This window comes from Xiphias gladius, chromosome 6, assembly GCF_016859285.1.
Source record: "Xiphias gladius isolate SHS-SW01 ecotype Sanya breed wild chromosome 6, ASM1685928v1, whole genome shotgun sequence".
Taxonomy (NCBI): domain Eukaryota; kingdom Metazoa; phylum Chordata; class Actinopteri; order Istiophoriformes; family Xiphiidae; genus Xiphias; species Xiphias gladius.
The window spans coordinates 15,902,897-15,924,462 of NC_053405.1; the positions used below are offsets into that span (position 1 = coordinate 15,902,897).

Sequence of the window (21,566 nt, forward strand, 5' to 3'; positions counted from 1 at the left end):
ATTATGTCCAGTTAACCTCTCTCACAACACTATAATTAATCAAATTACATATAATAAAAACAAAAAAGACATTTAAACTGCATTGTAGGGGGTATTTACAAAATAACCAAATAAACTAACCCTTTAGTACCAAGTATCAAAACCTGTCAAGTATTGAAAGCTGGGATTGAATGCATTGTCAGATTTGCAGTCTTCTTTACTCATTCTTTGACTAGAGATCTACTGATTTAAATAATTATTTTGCCAATTTAAGACAGTATTTTACTTAGCCAAAATTGTTATATGATTGCACAACATTTAACATTTGAGTAGTTTGAGCTTGTACGTTGTAGAAAAACCTGAGGTATCATATCAGCACTTATTGTTAAGTGATTATCTGTGCAAATGTGGTATCTACAATTCCTTCAAATCTGCAAATTCTAACCAATTTGAAATTAGTGTCCATACTAGAAGGAACTGAACACCAGAACAGGATCAAGTGAATAAGATGGCTTGATTTAAACATGCCATGGTTTGACTCAGAAAGGTCTACGATATGTGGGAGTACCTGGGCACTGTACTTGGCAGGGCCCACCTTCGGTGCGGTACACTTTATGATGGCTTTACGTTGTATTATTCAGTGTAAGGGGGCCTCATTGCTTGGGGGAACCCAAAGTGAAGTTCCAGAAGGTATTGGGTTTTTATGATGTGTCACACTTATTTATACGCATATGTAATTACTGCCCCACTGCGGGGCATAATTACAGAATAAGTGCAGACGTGGTGCATGCGGTACTGTGCGCGCGCCCTTTGGGTTTAGTTGGAAAAGCAAAGGGTGTGTTACTGTTTGTCTTTCTAGTAGTAAAGAGTGTGTAACTTACATCCTTGTGTGTCGTTCTGCATGTATGTGTCTGCGTTATAGTGTGGACGTGTGTACTAACGCCTGCCGTGGGAAGCTAAGAGGCTGTTCTTCCCCTGCTGACTTGTGTCTGACAGCAGTGGCAGAAGGCCTAGGTGAGGCTGTAAAAGCCCAGCCAAATAAACCTTGTGTCAGCAGTGACAACAGCACGCCAGACATTACACACCACACAGACGTGGCGCTGTGGGACTGACTGTGTGTGAAGGGAAATGTTTGTCACCTGGATAAATGTCTATGACGTAACCATCACATTTGCAATGTGTGTGTAACTGTGTGCACACACTTATAACACTCATCAATATGTGAAAAACTTAAGATAATGTATGTGTGTAATTTTAGATCCAATTTTTCATCTAATCTAAACTCTGATGTGTGAAACTGTCTGTGTGTGTATTTGTACAGCTTGAGTGCGTGAGAATACGCGAGTGTCAGAGCAACGAGGAGGTCTGTGTGTGTAATGAGAAAGTCTCCCAGATGCTGTAAGTGTTTCTTTGTTCAGCGCTAACAGCTGGTTTTCAGCCAAAGGACTGTATTTATGAAAGGAAAATGGAAGGAGGAGCACCAAAAGCAGAAAGAGGAGGAAGAGAAGGGGGAGAAGGAGAGACTGTTAAGCACAGTCTGAACTAAAAGCCTGCCATAAAACCAGGGGCCTTGTTGTGCCCAAAAATGATCAGACACCCATGACATCTTAACTGCACTTTATCTTAACTGCTCCAAAACCTCACTTATTTCACTGTGAAATCTCTCAGTGAGGCTATTTGTGCATTAGCTTGAAGGGCATTTCAATAAAAAGCTTCCCCAGAGGGCCTGTGCTGATTGTTTGCGAGATTTCACTAAATATGGGTTTCCTGCAGATCCATGACTTTAGATACACATCACAACTGTTCTTTTGTTTTTACAAGCTTTACAAACACTGAACTCTTTTTCTTTTCCCTCTGCATGGGTCAAAAGAACAAACAGGGCAATAAATCCTAAAATCGACAAATTGGTACAGAAGCTGAAATCTACTGGAGAGAAAAAAAAAAAAAAAATGTCAATGCAAGGGCTTCGCATAATTTTTAAGATCTATTTCCTGAATTGAACAATGTAAAAGTAATCAAAGTGGTTTGCCAATATCATTTCACCTTATAAGTTCAGCTAAAACAAATGATACAGTTTCAGGCCACGTATGGGCCTTTTCCCGACAGTGCTCTCTTCTGCGCCAAACACCAAATGGCGCAGGGCACAAGTAGTGAACCTAAAAACCTACTCAAATTGTCATTCCTTGTCACATCAATACATTTTTATATGTGTGTTGATACTTGTATAATATTTAATAGCATTAATTACCAGCATATTTAACATTTGACATGGAGAAAGTATATTAAGAAACTTGCTGTTTTAGCTTAAGAGTCGCACTGTCTTGTTCTATGCTGACAGGATCAGTCTGTTAGTAAATCAACATCAATTTTATTGGAGTAAATAGTCCACTTAGTTTATCAAGTATAAACTTCAAACTTCTGCTTGTTCCATTTTCTAAAATGGGCAGATTAGCTGCTTTCACTTGGTTCATATAATTGTTTTTCAGGCAAAACGAAAATGTCAAGTCTCATCCTTGATTATGAGAAATTGTAAATTACATTAGTCACTTGTTCTGACATTCTATAGATTAAACAATTCATTTGAAAGTATCTGGGAGATTAATCATGGATGAAAACAATAATTAGTCACATCTCTAGTCCTGTTGTGACCACGATTACCTTCGCTGAAGAAAATAAAGATAATACTGTATATTTAGTGGTGGAAAGAGATAGACTGCGTGTAATTTAAGGTACAAATCTCTCCCTCTATGTCGTCAATCATCACATAATCATCAGAGAAGCTCTTTGTTCAATAAGGCAAAGTAATGTAACCAGCAAAATTCGGTGACCAGGGAGGGGGTAGAAAGGTTGTACTACGTTCTAATCCTGAGAAAGTCCTGTAACCTGTGTTTCTAGCTTGTCTCAGAGTATCCTTGAGTCTTGTGTCGTATAACTGCTCAGCCCACTCTGTGCCGTATGACCAGCTAGAATGTGGCTACAACATCCACACCCAAATCTCTATGAGCAGTGGCCAGAATCTCTGGAAGCACTCATTCCCTCCTTAAAGTAAGTCCTGAACTGAGGTGGCGTTCACCCAAAACCACAACTGAAACCTGGATTCTGGTGAATTAGTGAAGTCAGCTTCTCTGTTTCCTCCCTTCTTTCACTGAGACATAAATCACTTTTTGAGGGTGCTACAGTAATTGTTTATCATGAATCTGAAGGTTGAAACTCCAGTTTCCAGCGAATAATACTTGTATTTTTCCTGGTGCAGCTCTTGGTCAATCTACAAGCTAATAAAAGGAGAATTTAGATAATAATTCATACGCTGATACAACACGATAGCCAGTGCAACAGCTTAAGAGCTTTCTGTAATCCTCCCTGAAGACTAAGAACACATCGGCTTCAGTCCAAGAGAGACACACCCTGTCTGGCTAAGACTGTTTAGCCTGGGCATTGTTTAAATTCCATCCAATCAACACATTGTAATGTGAATCCACTCTGCTGTGTGTGCATGTGCTTACATCTGCATGTGTGCATTTACATGCACATGTCCAGACTTCTTTAACTCTGAACATGTTGTCACTTTTTAGAAGCCCTAAGAGATCTGTTAACTGATCCGAGCAAACCCACAGCTATCATGAAGTGCACTGTCCATGACTGACTCACCATTAACTCAACGAAAATCTAAGTTCCAGTTAATTTTTTGGAATTGGCAACAACATACTCAAGTTCTCTGTTTTCAAGTAAAGTTGATATAATTCGCAATACTTTCTCAATTCAAAATCAAATTCAAAATCATTACCTTACTTAATAATTAAGTTTGTAGCTTCAAAAACAGAAAAGATCATTTTGTTCATCGTAGTTTGTCCTAGGGAATCTGTGAGTCACTTGCTTTCACTGCTTTAACCACTGCTTCTTCCTTCTCTATAAGAATGTGAGAGATTGGCTTCAGATCTACAGCAGAGCAGGAAAAAAGTATCTTGCTCAAGGACACCGTATTACAGCAGATGTTTACCATAATGGGGACTTGTAACTGTTTCTGTGCTTAATCCAGCGCTCTGGTGCCTCTTTCTTACCAGAAGTATGTATTTGAAAGTCAGCTCACACTCCACTGCTTTATATACCTTATTAATATCACCCTGTCACTCACCATCTGGCAGTTTAGACAGTAATGGCAGCACATCAAAGATGGTCCTCATGGTCAGTTTATTGATTTGGGTGATGCTGATCTGCCATGCATTTTTAATATGGTGACCATAATACCTTTGGTACTCATTATGAATGTTTCTTTCTTAACTGCTGGACATTTCTTGGTGTTAAATCGATTACTACTGTACTACTACTTGGAGTCCTTTTTAGAACAGACTCACCTTCACATTTGTGGCTGGTTTCACTCTGACGGTGACCGGCGGGGCATTTACATTCATAAGATCCCACGGTGTTGATGCAGTTACCTCCGGCGCACAGACCTGGCACTGCCTGGCACTCGTCCACATCTAAGAGAGGGAAGGGAAAGGCCCAGAAAATGGTGAAAAGAGACAAAAAGCAGACAAGAAAAAAAGTTGTAGTAATTACTGGCATCAGTAGAGCATTGGTTTATGAGATGCAGGAGCCGATGTTTGTAATACACCAAAAACTTCAAAAAAATATGCAGTATATATTGAATCAGTTAACTATGGTTCAAAGCATATTTTAGAGCATATTTCTGACACATATTCTGTTGCTAAACACTGTTTTTCATTCTCCTAGTCAACTTTTCTGCAAAGAGAATAACGTAAAAACGAGAAGTAATTTGGCGCCGGCTACGATATCTAAGACCAATCCCAGAAAAACCCACTTTAACGCTTGTTTGAACAGGAAATGATCTTTTAAATGTATGTTTTTTCCCAGCATTCAACGTGAGTCACTTTTACCAGTATTGGGAATATGTCAGTGGGTGGGTTCCTGTAAAACTCTGTACTTCTGATCCTGTCTACAATGACACACACACACGCACACACACACACACACACACACACACACACACACACACACACACACACACACACACACACACACACACACACACACACACACACACACACATACAGTCAATGAGCAGGATCCAAGCATTGTGAATGTGCAAGCTATGCTTAAAAAAACAAAAATTCCTGAACGTATGCACACACCTGCATGCTCACGCACACGCAGCCACAAACAGTCATATAGATAGTCTGGTTATAATCATCACAATACATTCAATCTCTCCCCTTTTACCAAGGAAAGGCTGAAAATACTGTCTAGTGTTGAGGAACTCTCTAAGCCAAAGGCTGGGAGAGAGAGAAAGAAAGCAACTACCGGCCAACATCCTGATGTGGCGCCTGGATTGCAGTCCTTACATTTGGATTCATGGTCATGTGTGCTTTGTACTGCTGCCAGCAAGACGTTGCTCTAGGCTCTTTGGCGATTAGGTGTCTTTGGTGTGTATGTGTGTGTGTGTGTGAGAGAGAGAGAGAGAGAGAGAGGAGAGTTAGAGAGAAGGGAGAAAAGACAGAAACAGAGATTCAGAGAGAGAAGGAAGCAGAGACAGACATTGAAAGAGAGAGTAAGAGAAGAGGTATGTGAGTCACAGAGAGATGAGTGATCTCACACTGGCATACTAGTAACATATGAGCAGCCTGGCAGCCAGGTCCAAAAGAAAGGAAGTTGTGGAGCTAAATACAAATCAGTTACTGATGCCAGATGCATTACCTTTTTGAATTACTCTCATAAATATGTCCATCAATAATTTTTGGTATATACAGTATATTTTCCAGCCCTAGCTATGGTACATAACTATCTTCCCAAAATGGACCTGAATTTCTAATTTGTAATAGCTGTCAATATCACAATACACAACTCTTAGTATTGTATTGTATGTAATAATTTTAAAAAAGTTCCCCAAACATAAGTTAAGAATAAACTGAATTTGTCAAATAGTAAAACAAAGCCATTTATATTAAAAGACTCTATACGTCACATAGAGGTGTTTCTGATATTTTGTGCACCTAACTGAATTTACATACTTTCCCAGCAGAAAGCACAAGCACAAAGGGCCCAGATCTGCGTCCAGGAGCAATTGATGAAAAGGTTAATGTGATTTAGGACAGGTCTGTGTCTTAGCCTTCTGTGTCTCACCACCTACTGTAAATGTAAACAACAGTTGAGTTTGCTATAATCCCCAAATCCACAGAATAAATACATGAATTTATTGTCCTCAACTTTTTTGTCCTCAACACAGTTGAAGGGTGATCAGGTGCTATAAGCATCCATACAAAATGAATTCATACAAAAATATTATCCTTCTGTGACGGCTTCAGCTAGACATCAACCATCACAATCTGCCTAGGTTGCTGATGGGTGTGCCCGAGTAACAGGAGCTGGACGGAGGCAACACGGAGCCTGGCTGGGCTCATTTAACAAGGGACACGACCTCCTCATGTGTCTTATATTGAGGCAGTCTTATTGCTTAGTCCATAGGTTATTAGAGAGGCATGCAGAGAGAGTCTGCCCTGGTCTGACGGGGTTCTGGGACACCAGCATCAGGAATGTGGATGAAAAAGGGTGAATCTCAGTTCATATTTACCTCTTAGCCTGAGCTGCTTGATTATGTTATATCTATATTGTATCTATTATACTGTAAATGCTTTACACTCCACATCCCCAGTTTGTAATTCAGGCTTTCTGTTTAAGGTTTGGAGTCTTCAAACCAGAATTACAGAAAGAAGTAACTTTGTACTTGACAATGTTCCTCCAGAGCCAGAGAGGGCATTGCACAACTGTTTTTACAGTCTAAATACAAGTCCTAGGAGTCAAGTAAAGTGACTTTGACCTTTAACGGTAACAGAGTGCTTTTAAACAACAAGAAATCCTGCGAAAATCATGAAAATATTTCCGTTACAATAAATCCTTACTCTGGCATAATTCTTATATTATTAGATGACATGCTACCTATCTGGTTTACACGAGAAGAGGATAAACTCATATCTTGACCTTGAGAAAGACTGATGTAACAGATACATATAACAGATACTGCCACTTAAACACTGCAGCACCTAAACCTAAACCTGTTTACTGTTTTGGCATTTGATAGAAATGCATGTACACAGCTTCTGCTGAATAAGATCTTAACAGGAAAATACAAGCCAGTATACTGTGTACATATATACAAGATCCCTCAGTGATGTTAACAGTAGTTTGAGGATGTTATGGGTAGGAATTGAAGCCGAGATGATGATGGATGAAGCAATGGTTACAGTGTTTATGGTGGTGATCGTACTGTATGTGGCTGTGTATATGCGTTTGAGTGTGTCTGTGTGTGTTTATATGTGTCCTCCTTCATCACTGTTAAAAAGAAGATGCACCAGGTGTGTGTACAAGAGCGAGACAGAGAGAGTTTTGTATGTGCTCCAGTCTGACCTTGGCAGGCTCCAGTGCGGATGTTGGGGATGAAGCCTCGTCTGCAGGGGTGTGGCTGGGCGGGGCACTGCTCACAGGGGTGGCCCCATGCTCGGCCAATGGTAGCGCAGCAGAGGGTTTTCGTGCAGACGATTCCACTGAGTTGGCCCTGACACATCTGGTTGTTCACCTGGGTGAAACATGGCCCAGTCCGGTAGTCTGTGGTGGGGAAGAGGCATGTATCCTTTGCTAGTTAATGACTGATTCAACATTTGAAGGATTAAATGATAAGACAGTGATTCATTTCCTTAAAATACATCGGGTGTAGCACTAGATGAAACCAGATTAAGTATATAGATGAGAAACTCCTTCGGGGACAAGGCATATTTCCTGTAATATATAACTAACTGACTGAGTGATCTTTTCTGTGGAACCCCATTACAGGATGATTTCAGAGAGAAGACTCACTGGATTTCTAATTTTTTCGAGTGTTTAGTCTTTGTGTCAACAATCAGCTTACAACCAGGAGTGTTTACAAGTAGCAGGTTTTACCAGGACTTAAAAGGAACAATACGAGAGTTGGTAGCAGCATAACGGATTGTGTCAGAGAACGTGATCGAAGGCATTATCCTATTAAACCTGTTTAGATTAAACTGCAAAACACATCCACACTGTTTCTTTCAGCAGGAACTTAGCAAGAGGATTGGAATGACTGCAATGAATTTAGTCTGTGATAATAGGGTAACCCATTGGACTGACATACTGAAGCACATTCTAGTACTTTAACTAGGAGTCGATGGTGGGCTGAACAGTGGTGGTTTTTGTTTCCATCAATATGAGAGTATAAGCAGCTAATGGCAGCGTGATCATCACTAAAAATCACCCCATGACAATCATTCTGTCTAGAAATGAATGTGACATTTTTACGTATCTGTATGTCATCTTTGGGACAACACACTTGTGTGTGACTTTGCAAAAAACACATTGGCCAACAACAAAACTTCTTAACACAACATTTATTGCTAATAGCACATCCTGAGCCGAAAAGTAACACAAATATCTCAGAGAAGTTAAAAAGATGTGTTAAAATTGCCTGTTCTATATTTGGGGAAAGGTTGGTAACAACAGTGAAAATAAAGCTAAGTAAATACTCATATTCATTCAAACAGATGTTGCATGCAAACAAATTATATTAGAACAAAATGAGAACAAAATGTCCCTGGCTTCAGCGATAACCTGGCCTCCTTGCTGCACTCCTGTTTGCCAGTGAAACCGTGGCATAATCTTGTTAAATGCACTTCACAAATCAGACACAATGACCTCATGCTGAAACCATTTCAGAAACACGATGTTCGTCCTTTCAATCACATACAGCCTAATGATGGCTTCCCTTGTGGGAGAAACCCTTATTAAGTTCTCTGCAGTGGCGCCAAACTTAATATAGCCTTCATTAAAAAAGTAGATTGTTAGATTCTCTCAGTGGAGATGAAAGACAAAGTGCATGGTTGGCTAGCCAAGGCTATGACAGTGAGATGTGGACAAGAAGAGAGGCCTTTTCAGCTCCGAAGGACAGAATGAGATGGAAAGATAGGAATCAGTGGTGGTGTCTGGTGGGAGTCCTTCTCTGGACTTATTGCCCTTATTGGTTCCTTGTGCTACTTGAAAGGGGATCACGGAGAAGGGGGCAAAGAGAAGGAGATGCAGAAACAAAAAGAAAAAGAGAGAGAGAGAGGAAAATAAAGTAGGTCAAACTGAGTATGCAGAGTGCAGGTTGGAGCCCACGGCGGCTCCCACTCTCATCCATCTGTCTTTATTTATCTTTGCCCACTTTAGGTCTTCCTGTCTGTCTGTCTTCTGCTCTCTCTTTGCATGCCTGTCAGCCACTATCTGGACTTTCATCTTCATGTAGCCTGGTTGGCACAGTGGATTGACGACAGCGAATGTGTTTAGTCACGTTCTGAGCTCTAATACAAAAGATGATCCCCATACACACCTGTACACAAATACACAAAGTGGGCAAATACTACCTGCTTACTCTGCAAAAAAATTACATTTAATCCTTGACCTTGCTTGAAGAATAGGGCTGCTGTTATGTTATATGTTACTTATTGTCAACAATTACCATGAAAACACCAAAGCCAGGAATGCCTAAGCCCTTCTCTCAGTATTTTAAACTTCACTATCCTTTCCGTGGCAATCAGTTCCAAACCCATTCGTTCCCATGGAAGATCTAAATCTTTAAAGATGGGACCCAAATATATAGTTTTAATATAGTTTTAGTTTTTAAAAAAGGCTAAATAATTTCCTAAAACATGCAGGCACTCTAGGTTTTAGCAAGCTTTACTTCAACAGAAGTAAATAGTGCATTTGTCTGAGGCTATTTCAGCCATGGATTTACTCACCTTTGGTATTACTGTGGCAGGATGAGGTATGTGCAGTTGGATATGGGTAAACCACAGCACCCATCTTAATGCTAATGAAGGAAAATGTCACCCAGTGCAACAATGTAGCTCATTCATGCGTTTTTAATAGTTTTTGGACAACGATGACACAAAGAAATAAGCAATATTCGACTTTGGTTACACAGGCAACACTTGTTTGTCTGTTTATTGTTGGTTTCAGTCTTTTCATGGCATTTTCTGACAATAAGACATATATAAAACATTGCAAGCCTTATCCTTAACCAAAGCTTAATAATATTGAAAGCAACTGCTAATACTGTTTATTGGTCATCTACAATCAAACAATTCACAACTAGACTTGACAACAGTTCAAATGGACAGAGAAGAACATAGAAGAAGAAAAAAAGGAAAAAGTAACCAGGAAAACAAAAGGACTAAAAAATTTCATGGTGCGTCCAGCCTTCAGTCTTTGATTTAAAAAAAAAAAAAACAACAGTCTCCTCTAAGAGGAGACTGGACTCTCCCATACTCTGATCATCCAGCAACACTAGACAGGCACACACAGCAGCCAAGTTCAGCTGTGTATGCATGTGTCCTTCATTAAAAACATATGTATACACATGCTTTCTCAAACACTGCCCAACTCTCTCTCTCGCACACACATGTATACAAAAGAATGCACATACTTGTCTGTGTAGATACACACTTCTAAAGGAAAACACAGCATCTGTCCGAGCTTTAGTATCAGGCCAAACAAAAGACTGGAGCAGGTTTCTTTAAAAGATAACAAAATAACAAAAACAGTGGGGAAAAGCTGCCTGTCTCACTGTGTCCAAATCTGTGTGTGTACTCCATGTGTTCAGGCTTACGTTTGAATTGTGTATAAATTTGTGTGGGGAGAAACCCCTTTCATGCGTATAGGTTTCAGTCAAGAGGTTAACACGTGTCAGAGCACGACGGAATGCACATCTGTATGTCATGCATGTGAATTCAGCAAACACATGCGATCAGGGGCACGGGCACGTTAGGACAAGAGCACAATCCAGCCTCCAGATTCAGTCCGGCTGACAACATTGGGAAGCAATTTTGTCTAATTTGTGTTCAAATTGCTCAGTAGATCAAGAACATTCACCAGATCCTCTCCTCTAGCCCTTCTCCACGCCTTATTCCTAAATCCCCCGTTAACAACCTCTGTCTCTCATCCAGACATCTCTGGTTTCATTCATAACCTCTATGCTATGTAAAACATTCAGCGTACCTCACAATGAATGAAGTCCTTTTCCTCCCATAATAAGAACTTGACCACTTTGTGTTATACTTTATGGAGTCTTTTCAAATTTACAAGTTTATAATGCTTTTATTTTATAAACATCAGCACTTTAAAACTATATAAAACTATAAAACTTTCCAGGAATCGCTGTTAGTTGTAAAGCAGCCCACAGTTTGCTTAAAGCCACTGATGCACTTATAACCTTTTACCTAGATCAGTCCACATACATTAGCCAGACATTCATATGTTATGGCGATGTTAGGGGGATATGACCCTTCACATATGATGATTTTTTTGTAATCAAGCCAACCACATAAGAATCTGATATCGCAGAAGAACGTGATCACTCGTCAAAGCCTATTACTATTCGCTCTGGTGCGAGCTGGATCACAGGAAGATAAAATACTGTAAAGGCTAAGGTGAGAAAATATTTAATCCTGTCTGGAATGCAAAGCCTTCTGGAAAAACGTTTTCCCATCAACCCTGTCCAGCTGTGGGATCGGCAAGATGGGACAGGACATTGACCTGACCACTGGGAGGGAAAGAGAAATGGTACGAGAGAAGAGGAAAAATCCAACTTCAGACTCATTAATAACTGCTGAAATATTTATAAAACTCTCAGAAGGATAGGTCTGGGAAGATAAGAAACTTTCAAATATGAGTTGATTACTGAATGAAGCCTTTGTCAATTATACATACTTTGTAACTCAAGAGGTCAACAGGTCAAATGAATAAAGAGAAGATATATATGCATACACAAGCCTATGGGTGTGTGTGTGTAAGCAAGCATGTGTTTTCAAACCGGATGTCCTCTCTAGACTTTATACAGCTGGAAGACTGAAAGACTTACTCAAAGCATAAACGTCATGCTGTTAGTCACCTGTTGAGAAATAGAGAAATTTTCTAATTATCCTCTGTGCATGTGTGTGTGTGTGTGTGTGTGTGTGTGTGTGTGTGTGTGTGTGTGTGTGTGTGTGTGTGTGTGTGTGTGTGTGTGTGTGTGTGTGTGTGTGTGTGTGTGTGAGAGAGAGTGTGTGTGTGTGTGTGTGTGTGTGTGTGTATGTGTGTTTGTACATATGCGAGTGTTCATGTCTGGTTGGTGTGCGCAGAGTGAGCACATGTCTGGCGGGTCCTGTGGAATTTCTGATTATATTGTGTTGTTTGTGTCTGTCTGTCCTTCTGCTGATGTGGATATAAATAAAAGATTCAAATGTGTGGGCTTGTATGTTTGCATGTGTGTGTGTGTGTGTGTGTGTGTGTGTGTGTGTGTGTGTGTGTGTGTGTGTGTGTGTGTGTGTGTGTGAGTATGTGTGTTTGGGAGATTTATCTCCATCTTGGCCAACCGTAGCAGTCTCTGTTAGTCTTATCAGCACCATTATCAACAGGCTTGAAATCCCTCTTTTCCTTTAGGCCTAATTCCTCAAGGAGTGAGCTCCTTTCATTTCTTCCACACCAAAAGCAGTCAGTCATACGTGACTAAATGTTTAACACAGCACAAACACACACAAGCACTTACGAGGGCCAACAACTGTGGGAGAATGGCACTGGGAGAGATAAGCCCTCCGCAATCTCCTAAGATCTGAAAGTTTGAAACCTCTAGCTAACTGCTGTGTGTGAAGGTAACCACACAGAACACACATGACTAGATGGAAACGACTGCACAAAATAGTTTCAAAAATTGTCCAGCATTTTTAACATACTAATTTTGGATATCTATACTTGCTGAAACTATGTTGTGTCATCAAGTCGTCGATCCTGCAGTTCCTCTGTCATTGTTTCTATGTCTCACCCATTGTACTGTAAAATCTATCTTGACTTCTGCAGCTATTTTGGTCTGTTTTGGGAAACTTCCCGACACAATACTGTCCAGGAGTGGAACAATAATGCAGACTCTATTGATTGCAGACACCGCCAGGCAAGAACACAGTGGGCTCCAGGCTCCATCAACAACTACCACTCATGGGACATGTTACTTCTTTAGTGAAGGGAAAGTCTTTGTAGTGCTTTTTTAACTGCAATGAGAGAAAATAAGCCCACTTTTCATCAGGCCAAATCAAAGACAGCCTTCATCACCATCCCGTTAGGCTAATCCAATACCGATCTGAACAAACCAGAGCTTTTAAATATGGCCTGGTCACTGGCGAATAATCTCGTCAGCTTTTCGTTTATGAAAAAGATCATCAAAATTTAGTCCCCCCATTAAAACAGACGCTAAAAAAAGTTTGCGAAATGCTACATTCCTGATTACATTTAAGATATAACATGATTATTTAATTCAGAACATATAATCATGCATTGTATTTGGATGGGGCTCTGGGCTCATTATATTAGCAGAGTCAAATGCAACACATTTCCAGGCGTGGATTAAAACACACTGTTGCTGGGTACAAAAATACTCTCAACCATTTCTATTTGCTCCTTTGTGGGTCAATAGGGTTCACTGTATATCTTATATTTAAAGCCAGGATATGGGGTCTCCATTATAGGGCAACATCATGCTGCATTAGTATATAATTTATAGACTTGCTGTAGATCAAATTTAGCAAGGCTCCGAACTGGCTGACTCAAACTAAATTCTCACTGGGGAAATTTTCCACAGAGTGACCTCTGCTTGCCCTCAAGTCCCACCCATCTACTAGCGCAGCCTTCCTTTCCAGCCACGTTCGGTCCACTCTTATCCAGAGTCAATAGAACAGCAATAGCATAACTTCCAGCACCTCAAAATGCCCATGGCGTCACTGGTTGCTGGGGGGCAAAATTGCTCCTCTGCGATTGTCAGTTATTTGGTCTGGACTGGGCCACAGGCTGGAATAGGGGCTGACCACAGAGGCTGTACAGGTCCACTGAGACTTACTGGACTGGGTATTACTGGAGCAGAGTCGGCTTAATTGCCCAAAGCTCTGCAGACACACTTAAGCACCAATCCCTGTACATGCATACATACATTAACACAAATGCATTAACAAGTGAACTGGGGCACATATTGGCATATGATAGTACAAGATTAACAGTTTACAGTCATGCTAGCAACTCTGTGAGGCTGTACTTAGGTGTAGTTGTGCTTTAAGCTAAATACTAATGTCCGTGTTTAATTGCTTATGTTTATCATGGTCCTCATCTTAGTTCAGTGTATTGGCATGCTAACAGCTAATTATAACAAAACACAAAGTAAAGCTGAGAGACCGATGGTTAGTTTTCCAATTATATGGTTTTAAACCAAAGTATTGGACAAATTAAAATTTTCATTTCACTTAAAACAAATGTCAACTTCATCGTAGAACTAGATGAAAAGTCACAGGGTCACCATAATCATTAGGATTCCTCCTCACGGGTACATGAATGTCCAATATCCATCTAATAGTGATTAAGATACTTTATTTCAGCCTTGCCCAAAGTGGCCAACTGAGTGACCGACAGACAGACTGACATTATCATCCATTGAGACACACCGCTACCATTGCTAAAAACAAACTCACATAATGTTATAGATGTAGGTATCCATGCATGCATACATATACAGAAACAAAAACAGTGATAAAAATATGTAGCCATTGAATAATGACCGTGTACACGTTGGCGGAGATGGTGGAAAATGTTTTTAATTTAAGGAGCAATGCCGAAGTCTACCTCTATCTCATGTTAGCGCTAACTAAAGTCAACATGCCTCAGGCAAAAACACACATAAGCTGTTCACACGTAGCTGAATGCGCACACACACCCGAGACATGCAAACACACAGGATTGTCCCATGAATCCATCCTGCACACCTAGTTCCCCCATGCGGATTGACTTTCACTCCCTCCATAATCGCAGTTTATCAGTATTCCTCACACTGAATCACGCAGTGAATCTACTGACTCATGGCCTCAGTTACATAAACTGTAAAAACCACAATATACAACAATTGTAACAAAACCAAAGATTACACCAAGGATTCTCTGGCCTTTTCATGCCAAACCCAATATTAAAAAAATTTACTAGTCATTTATCAAAATGAATGAGTCTCTAAATTTGAGGATTTGGGGGGGGCACCGTGCTAACAACTCTGCTAAACTACTTTCTGGTTAATTGACCTTCAAATGTTGAAATTTCCTCTGTTACCTATTTACTAAAGATTCAGTAACAAATTGAGTGAAAATAAATATATTGTAGCTGATTAAATTCAAAATGTTGAAGTCTAATTTTCATATCCAATGCACAGTGGCTAGGATCATTTTTTACATCTGTTGTGACTAATAGGATTCCCTATGAATTATGCAGTAAATATCACAAATTTAACACATCTCCTCTTTCTCCCTGAATATGTGCCACCAAAAACACACACACAAACAAAGATTAATAAGTGTTCCTCCTGTGACTACCTTCAGGTCCAGCATTCTACCAACTCTTCCAACATGGAGAGTGTTCGTTCGTCCCCCAAAAAGACTTTGTGTGCACAGCTGGGGATTCCATTTCCATTTTAACTCTATCCCTCCCTTCTTCCTCCCTCTCGCTCTCTCTGCCTCCCTACCTTGCTTCAATCGTCATCAGGAAATGTCCATGACCACTCCACAAAGAAAGTCTATTCTGTCAGTCCTCTGGGGATGTCGGGGGGTGATGTTGGGGGGTAGGGCGGCAGGGGGGTGTTTGTTGCCAGATGTCTTTAAGGCTGCCTCTGACAAACCCAACCCCCCAAATGTTGTATTTTCCAAGAAAACAAGACCCTGGAGTTTCATAGTGAAATATGATGAGGGATGGAGAGTGAGAGGAAGGCAAGAAATGTTACAGAATTTGATTTAGTGGTAGGAGAAAGAAGGGAGAGAGGACAATTAGGGTTGAGTTGGGAGGATAATATTTGACTAAAACAGAGGTTGAAGATACATACAGTATGTAGGTAGAAGTGGGGGGGGGTCAAGGGAGGGTGACATTGGTAACAGACAATATCTGAAGGTGTAAAGGTCTCTCTCCTTCTCTGAAAAGGTGAACTGAGGTGAGCAGAGATTAAGAGCAGCCATCAATTCAGACATTTTTTCATCTGCCATGGGACGATACCACCTACTTCCAACACCCTGCCATCACTTCCCACCACACACATACCAAAGGCTTCAGTTCAAAAGCTCAAGAGATGTACACCCACTGTCTGTCTGAGCTAACTGTATGAAGTCATCTATGTTAGAAGAGCCTGCTCACTAAGCGCTGAAGTAATGACTTAGCAGAGTAAGTCTGGACTGATAGGAACAGCACTCTTGACTGCACGGCCACATCAAAGCCTTCCTGCTACGATATTTTCCTTAACACTTGTGTATGTGTGTGTAGGGAGTGTATTCATAAAAGGCAGGGTCACAGCAACGTCTACCACCCCTCCAATCTGGCTGTTTGGCATCCATCTTTTGGCCAATCAGATCCTGGCTGGCTTGACTTCCAATCAAAGCAAAGGCTATTTTAGTCGCATTACACGAAGTGGAGTTTCATTTACAGGCAATTTCTTAATTTCTTTTCCAATAATTACTCACCATGTTACAGTAATTGCTGAGAATCAAACCAGACAAGGCACACAAGCAGTCAGATGGTAGCTCAGGTTATAAACCAATATCCACCTTACCCATGTCCTCTAGATCATGTGTTTAGAGGTGAAACCAAAAAGGAAGCACAGCCAAAATGTCCATTTTAATCCCTCACTGCATATAAACTGTGTGTGGTCAATTATGGTAAGTGTGGCAGGTCAAAACTGGACCAGGAAGTCAGTGTACAAGACCAAAGGGAAATTTAAAACAGACAGTTTTGATAACTTTTATAATGTTTGCCTTTGTTTTTTGTCCCAAAAAGGTGTGGTAAAACTACGGGTTTGTTTACAAATGGGCTGATCGTCTTGACCCGCATATTCTCACCCTATACTATTAGTGATGTCAACACAGGCACACATAACAACAATACATTTGGTGATTAAAACTCTTTAATGCCAAAAGTACAAAAATAAGAGCCAAATTTTAAAATTGCAATTTCTCTTTACATTGTTTCAAAGCCCTTACCAAGCAGGGACTAGCACCAGCAAGTCTCTATTATAGCTACACAAACTGAAGAGAAAAGAACCCATTGGAGAATCATAACATAGATAGAAATGAGGATGAGCTCTCACCTCTTTCGCATTGTGGACCCGTGAAACCGTAGACACAGGCACATCTGTTGGGCCCAATGCAGCGCCCACCGTTCTGGCAGCCATTCTCACACACAGCTACAGGAGACACAGGAAAAGAGAATGAATCACAGAGAATGTACAAACTAAGCAAACGCAGTCTCTTTCTGTATCTTTCTCTATCACAGACACACACAAACACAGGTCTTTCATTAAGCTTCAAGTGTCTTCACCTTAGAATCAGTTGCATCACTAACACAGAAAACACTAACTGCATTTTATATATGTGAGGATTTTCATTGATGACATCAGCCCTTTGAACAATAACATCAACGCTCTTCACTTCATGCCTCACTTTAAACTTTGCTTTAACCCCCTAAAAAATTGTTAATTTTTCAAAAAGTTAAAATAATCCTAAATAGTCATAATGTACTGTTGAGGTCCAAATATAAAGACAGAAATATGAAGGAAATCTGTCAAAGTGAGGACAATTTGCAGAATTTTCATCACCTTTCTATCTCTCCTAAGACATCTGGAATGTGTGTGAATACAAGCACAGTGCAACCAACCCCACATACACACACATTCACACCCATATGTGCTGCAGCAGCTTTCACTCACGCTGTCCACAGTGGCTGCCTGTGTAGCCCTTCGGGCAGGAGCAGGAGTCCTCCGCGCAGCTGCCTCCATTCATGCACCTGACATTACACGATTGAACTGTGGGAGACATGAAAGAGAGAAGGGGAGAAATGAGGGTGATGTGGTGGGTGTTGGAGTGGAATGGGCACAAAATAAGAAGGAAAGACGAGTGAGAACCAGGTGCACTTTAAAAATGTACATCAGACCTTCAAATCCCCTGTTTTATCAAGCAACACAAGCTGGAGCATTACCACAGAATACATAAAGAGGAACTTTGAACATCAAAAAGGTTTTGTCGTTTACAATCTGTTATTATCAACCAAACATAGATTTTTAAGAAATGAGACTGGTTAAAGTAAGTTTCTTCATTAAATTATGATCCAGTCAAAAAACATGTTAAGAGTTGTTTCCAAACATCTGAGCATTAAATAACTATGGTAACTTTAACACATTAAGAACCTTTTTTCACTTCAGTTGGGTTTGCACAGCGCTGGTGTTTCTTTGTCAGTTTTAGATCAGCAGACAAGGTTCGAATCCCCCAAGGCCAAAAAACCAAAGCTACTCTAGCAGACTGGGGGTAGGCAATAAGTCAAGCCGGCTGTATGCTACAGTCAGTCAGTAATTCAGGAATTTGCTGAGAGGAGAGGGAAACTGGGTAAGGGGGGTAATCCAAACATAGCAGGATGCACGGAGGAGAGCATCTAAGAAAGAGAAAGGATGTAATTTTGGTATAGTTGGTAAACAAACCAGAAGTTCTGCAATGGTATTAGCTATTATAATGTGAAGCAGGACCTTCCTGGCAGGCAGACTGCTTTGCCAGAGTGTGAGAGGGCCAATCTGACAGAGTTAAACACGTAGCTGGAGGTTCCATAAGAGCAACTAATTGGTGTCCTTGGCTGACAGCTAGCTTTCTGCTGAGCCAGCCTTTTACCGTACACAAGAGGAGAGGAGATACCTACAATGCTGGATGTTAGCAGAATATATATTCCCTGACTGCTTCCTTGTATCTTCTTTTTTTCTTTCCTCCAGGCTCAAGTGGATATTTTATTGTCCTTTAGCCTGTGCTTTTATTTTTCTTCCTTCCTAAACTTTTCCCTATTCCCTCTGTGCCTTTCATGCTCTTCTGTCTATATCTTAATCGCAAGTTCAATATTAATTTCCTCTCTCTCTATCTGCTTCTCTTTCTCCATCTGTCTGTTTATGTCTCATTCTCTATTTAACATTTCTGGCATGCAGAGCTGTGCAACAGAGGGGAAATGACTGAGCTTCCCCGTAGCTGAGTTTGTCTAATGAGACTTTCTGAGTTTGCACACTTGCCAACAGGAGGCATTTCAGCCACTATAATCCACCCACTTATTCTGACTGTACCCAAACACACTAAAGATGACTTGTGTGAGTCATGGCAAGTGAATATACTCCAAGGTAGCTTTCGATTGTGATCATCCATGCCGCCTTTGTGGCAGTTTACGCAGCATAGATTTCACTCACATGAGTCAAAGCAAAATAGCACACATCCTGGATATGGACCCTGTATTGTTTCAACAAAGCTTTCATTTTCTCCTTATATTTGATGCATTTGTAGTCTAGAAAAATTTCCACTTAACTTTCTCATGTGCAACACTTGGCAGGCTCAATGTACAAATTTGGCAGAAACTACTTTTTGTCTGGTTTGCATCTCATGGCAACATATGGTGATAAATTAAAGCAAATAGTATTGGACTCTGGGCCAGGCTGGGTTTATAGGTTAGTGTACTATTGTACTGTCGCTCCTGCCCTTCCTCTCATTCACACTAATGGGAGATCGGTCAGGTCTTCCTCTCAGGTTTCAACCTCAGCTCTGGTCAAAACATGAGGTTAACACAGGCTATTTTTTTCACTCAGGCCATCAAAAGGAGCAGTGATGTGAAACATGCATAATGATTGCAGTGAGTGATTACAGTTTTCCCCGCTGTGGAACAATCCTTGGAGAAACAGCGTGCTGTAACCCAGAGTCCTCCAAAACTGAGGGCAACTTGGGTAAGCTCATCTATTCTTCAACAAGTCCCACTCCACACAAAAACTTATTTCTAAATAGGTCAAGGAAATATGGGGAAAGAGTTTGGCTAAGGTTGATGAGGAAAGAGACACTGCAGTAAGAGTCTCTGTTAACACATAGTCACTGAACTCTCTGCCTTCAGGAATATAGGACGATGGGACAGGTGCTGGAAAGATGGAGATACATTGAAGGTATAGGAGTCACAGGGATTCGGTTCTTGTCATTTAAAACACATGACAAGAACTGAGTCTGTAACAGGAACTAGATGGGAGAAGGAAGAGGAGGAGAAGGAAACAAACAATCATATTTGGAGACAGAAGAGGATGATCTCACTGGCTAACTTCGCCCCTCGCTTCCCCCTCCTCATGGCACTCCATCCCCCGCAGGTGGAGAGAGATGGTTTGCCGCAATGACCTGTGCCTGGAAAGCTGCACGTGCAGAGAAACAGGAGGGGGGCTGTGCATATGCATGTGTGTGTGTGTGTGTGTGTGTGTGTGTGTGTGTGTGTGTGTGTGTGTGTGTGTGTGTGTGTGTGTGTGTGTGTGAGAGTCTTCCAGAAACTGAGCAAAAGGAGCTGGGTGTAGCTTTGCAGCACCACAATGCACCTCTGTATTCTGGTAGTGTCGTCGGTTAGCTGCTCACATCTGGGTGTTTTTTACGAGAGGCTGCGAAACACAGGAAGTCCAGGCTTGTGTGTTGAGTGTGTGTGTGTGTGTGTGTGTGTGTGTGTGTGTATGGGTGCATGTGTTGCTGATGGAAAACCGAGGAGCTTTATAGCTGTGTTTTGTCCTGATTTACACACACCCCAGGGACTAGGGACAAGTCAGCTGCAGTTTCAGCATGGATGGGAGATGAAATGAAACAGAAAGCTACATGGGATGCTGCCAAAGCAGGTTGACATCCAAATACAAAGATTTCTTTCCATTTTGGGAAATATAGAGTCCTGCACCTTGTTTTTCTGTATCTCATACGCAACTGGACAGAGAATTATTTAGCCGTAAAGATGGACTACGTTGAAGCAGCATGGCTTCTAATTAAAAAGGCCCCCTCTGCTTTCCCAGGATTCACCAGTGTTCCTAGTCAATAGCCATTGGAAGCCTGTCAGTCTAAAGACAGCTGTTTCGCACCATTAGGGTGACAACATCCGTGGTAATGATTTCTTAATTATGGTTATGGGAAAACAAGGTTATAAAGATGACCCTATACGATCCTTAGCACAGCTGCTCTGCTCTAAACTGTCAGTGGATTTCTTACAAGGGTGACTTACAACACTAACCCTTTGTGTCTGGGAAGTGATATGTATCTCCAGGTTATCAGTAAATGTTACTTATGCTGTTGCAAAGCCACCTTGGCTTCCCTTTTCTATAAATGTGTCAATTTCTAAAGGTCTGCGAAACATGTGCTTATATTGTTCATTGGCAAACAGCAAAGATTCCAGGAAGAGTTATAAAAAAAATCATAGACGACCATCTGTGTGGACCCAACAATAATCACAGACATGTGGATTACATGTAGAAAATCACAAATCTGTTGCTGATTTATTTAAACCTCTGCATTCCACAGGCAAGACGCGAAACATTAAGATGCTATCTATACTCCAACGAACCAGGGCGCTAGAATCAGGCTGTATAATTAAGGCTGAGGAAATTGGTGTTTCCAAACAGATCTCCATAGAACTGCAATTTGTTTCCAACTGCAGTGAATTATCCGATTAAATTGTGGACTCTTTCC

At 40.9% G+C, this 21,566-nt stretch overlaps 1 protein-coding gene across 1 annotated transcript in view; it reads right to left on the minus strand.

The window, feature by feature from the left end:
• Positions 1 to 21,566, minus strand: part of fbn2b (fibrillin 2b) — a 65,266-nt gene that overhangs the window by 28,689 nt on the left and 15,011 nt on the right. Inside the window, exons 5-8 of the mRNA XM_040128610.1 lie at positions 17,783 to 17,878; positions 17,165 to 17,260; positions 7,399 to 7,596; positions 4,332 to 4,457 (exon numbers count right to left, since the gene is read on the minus strand). Coding sequence (XP_039984544.1) covers positions 4,332 to 4,457; positions 7,399 to 7,596; positions 17,165 to 17,260; positions 17,783 to 17,878 — 516 coding nt within the window. The remainder of the gene's footprint in view (positions 1 to 4,331; positions 4,458 to 7,398; positions 7,597 to 17,164; positions 17,261 to 17,782; positions 17,879 to 21,566) is intronic.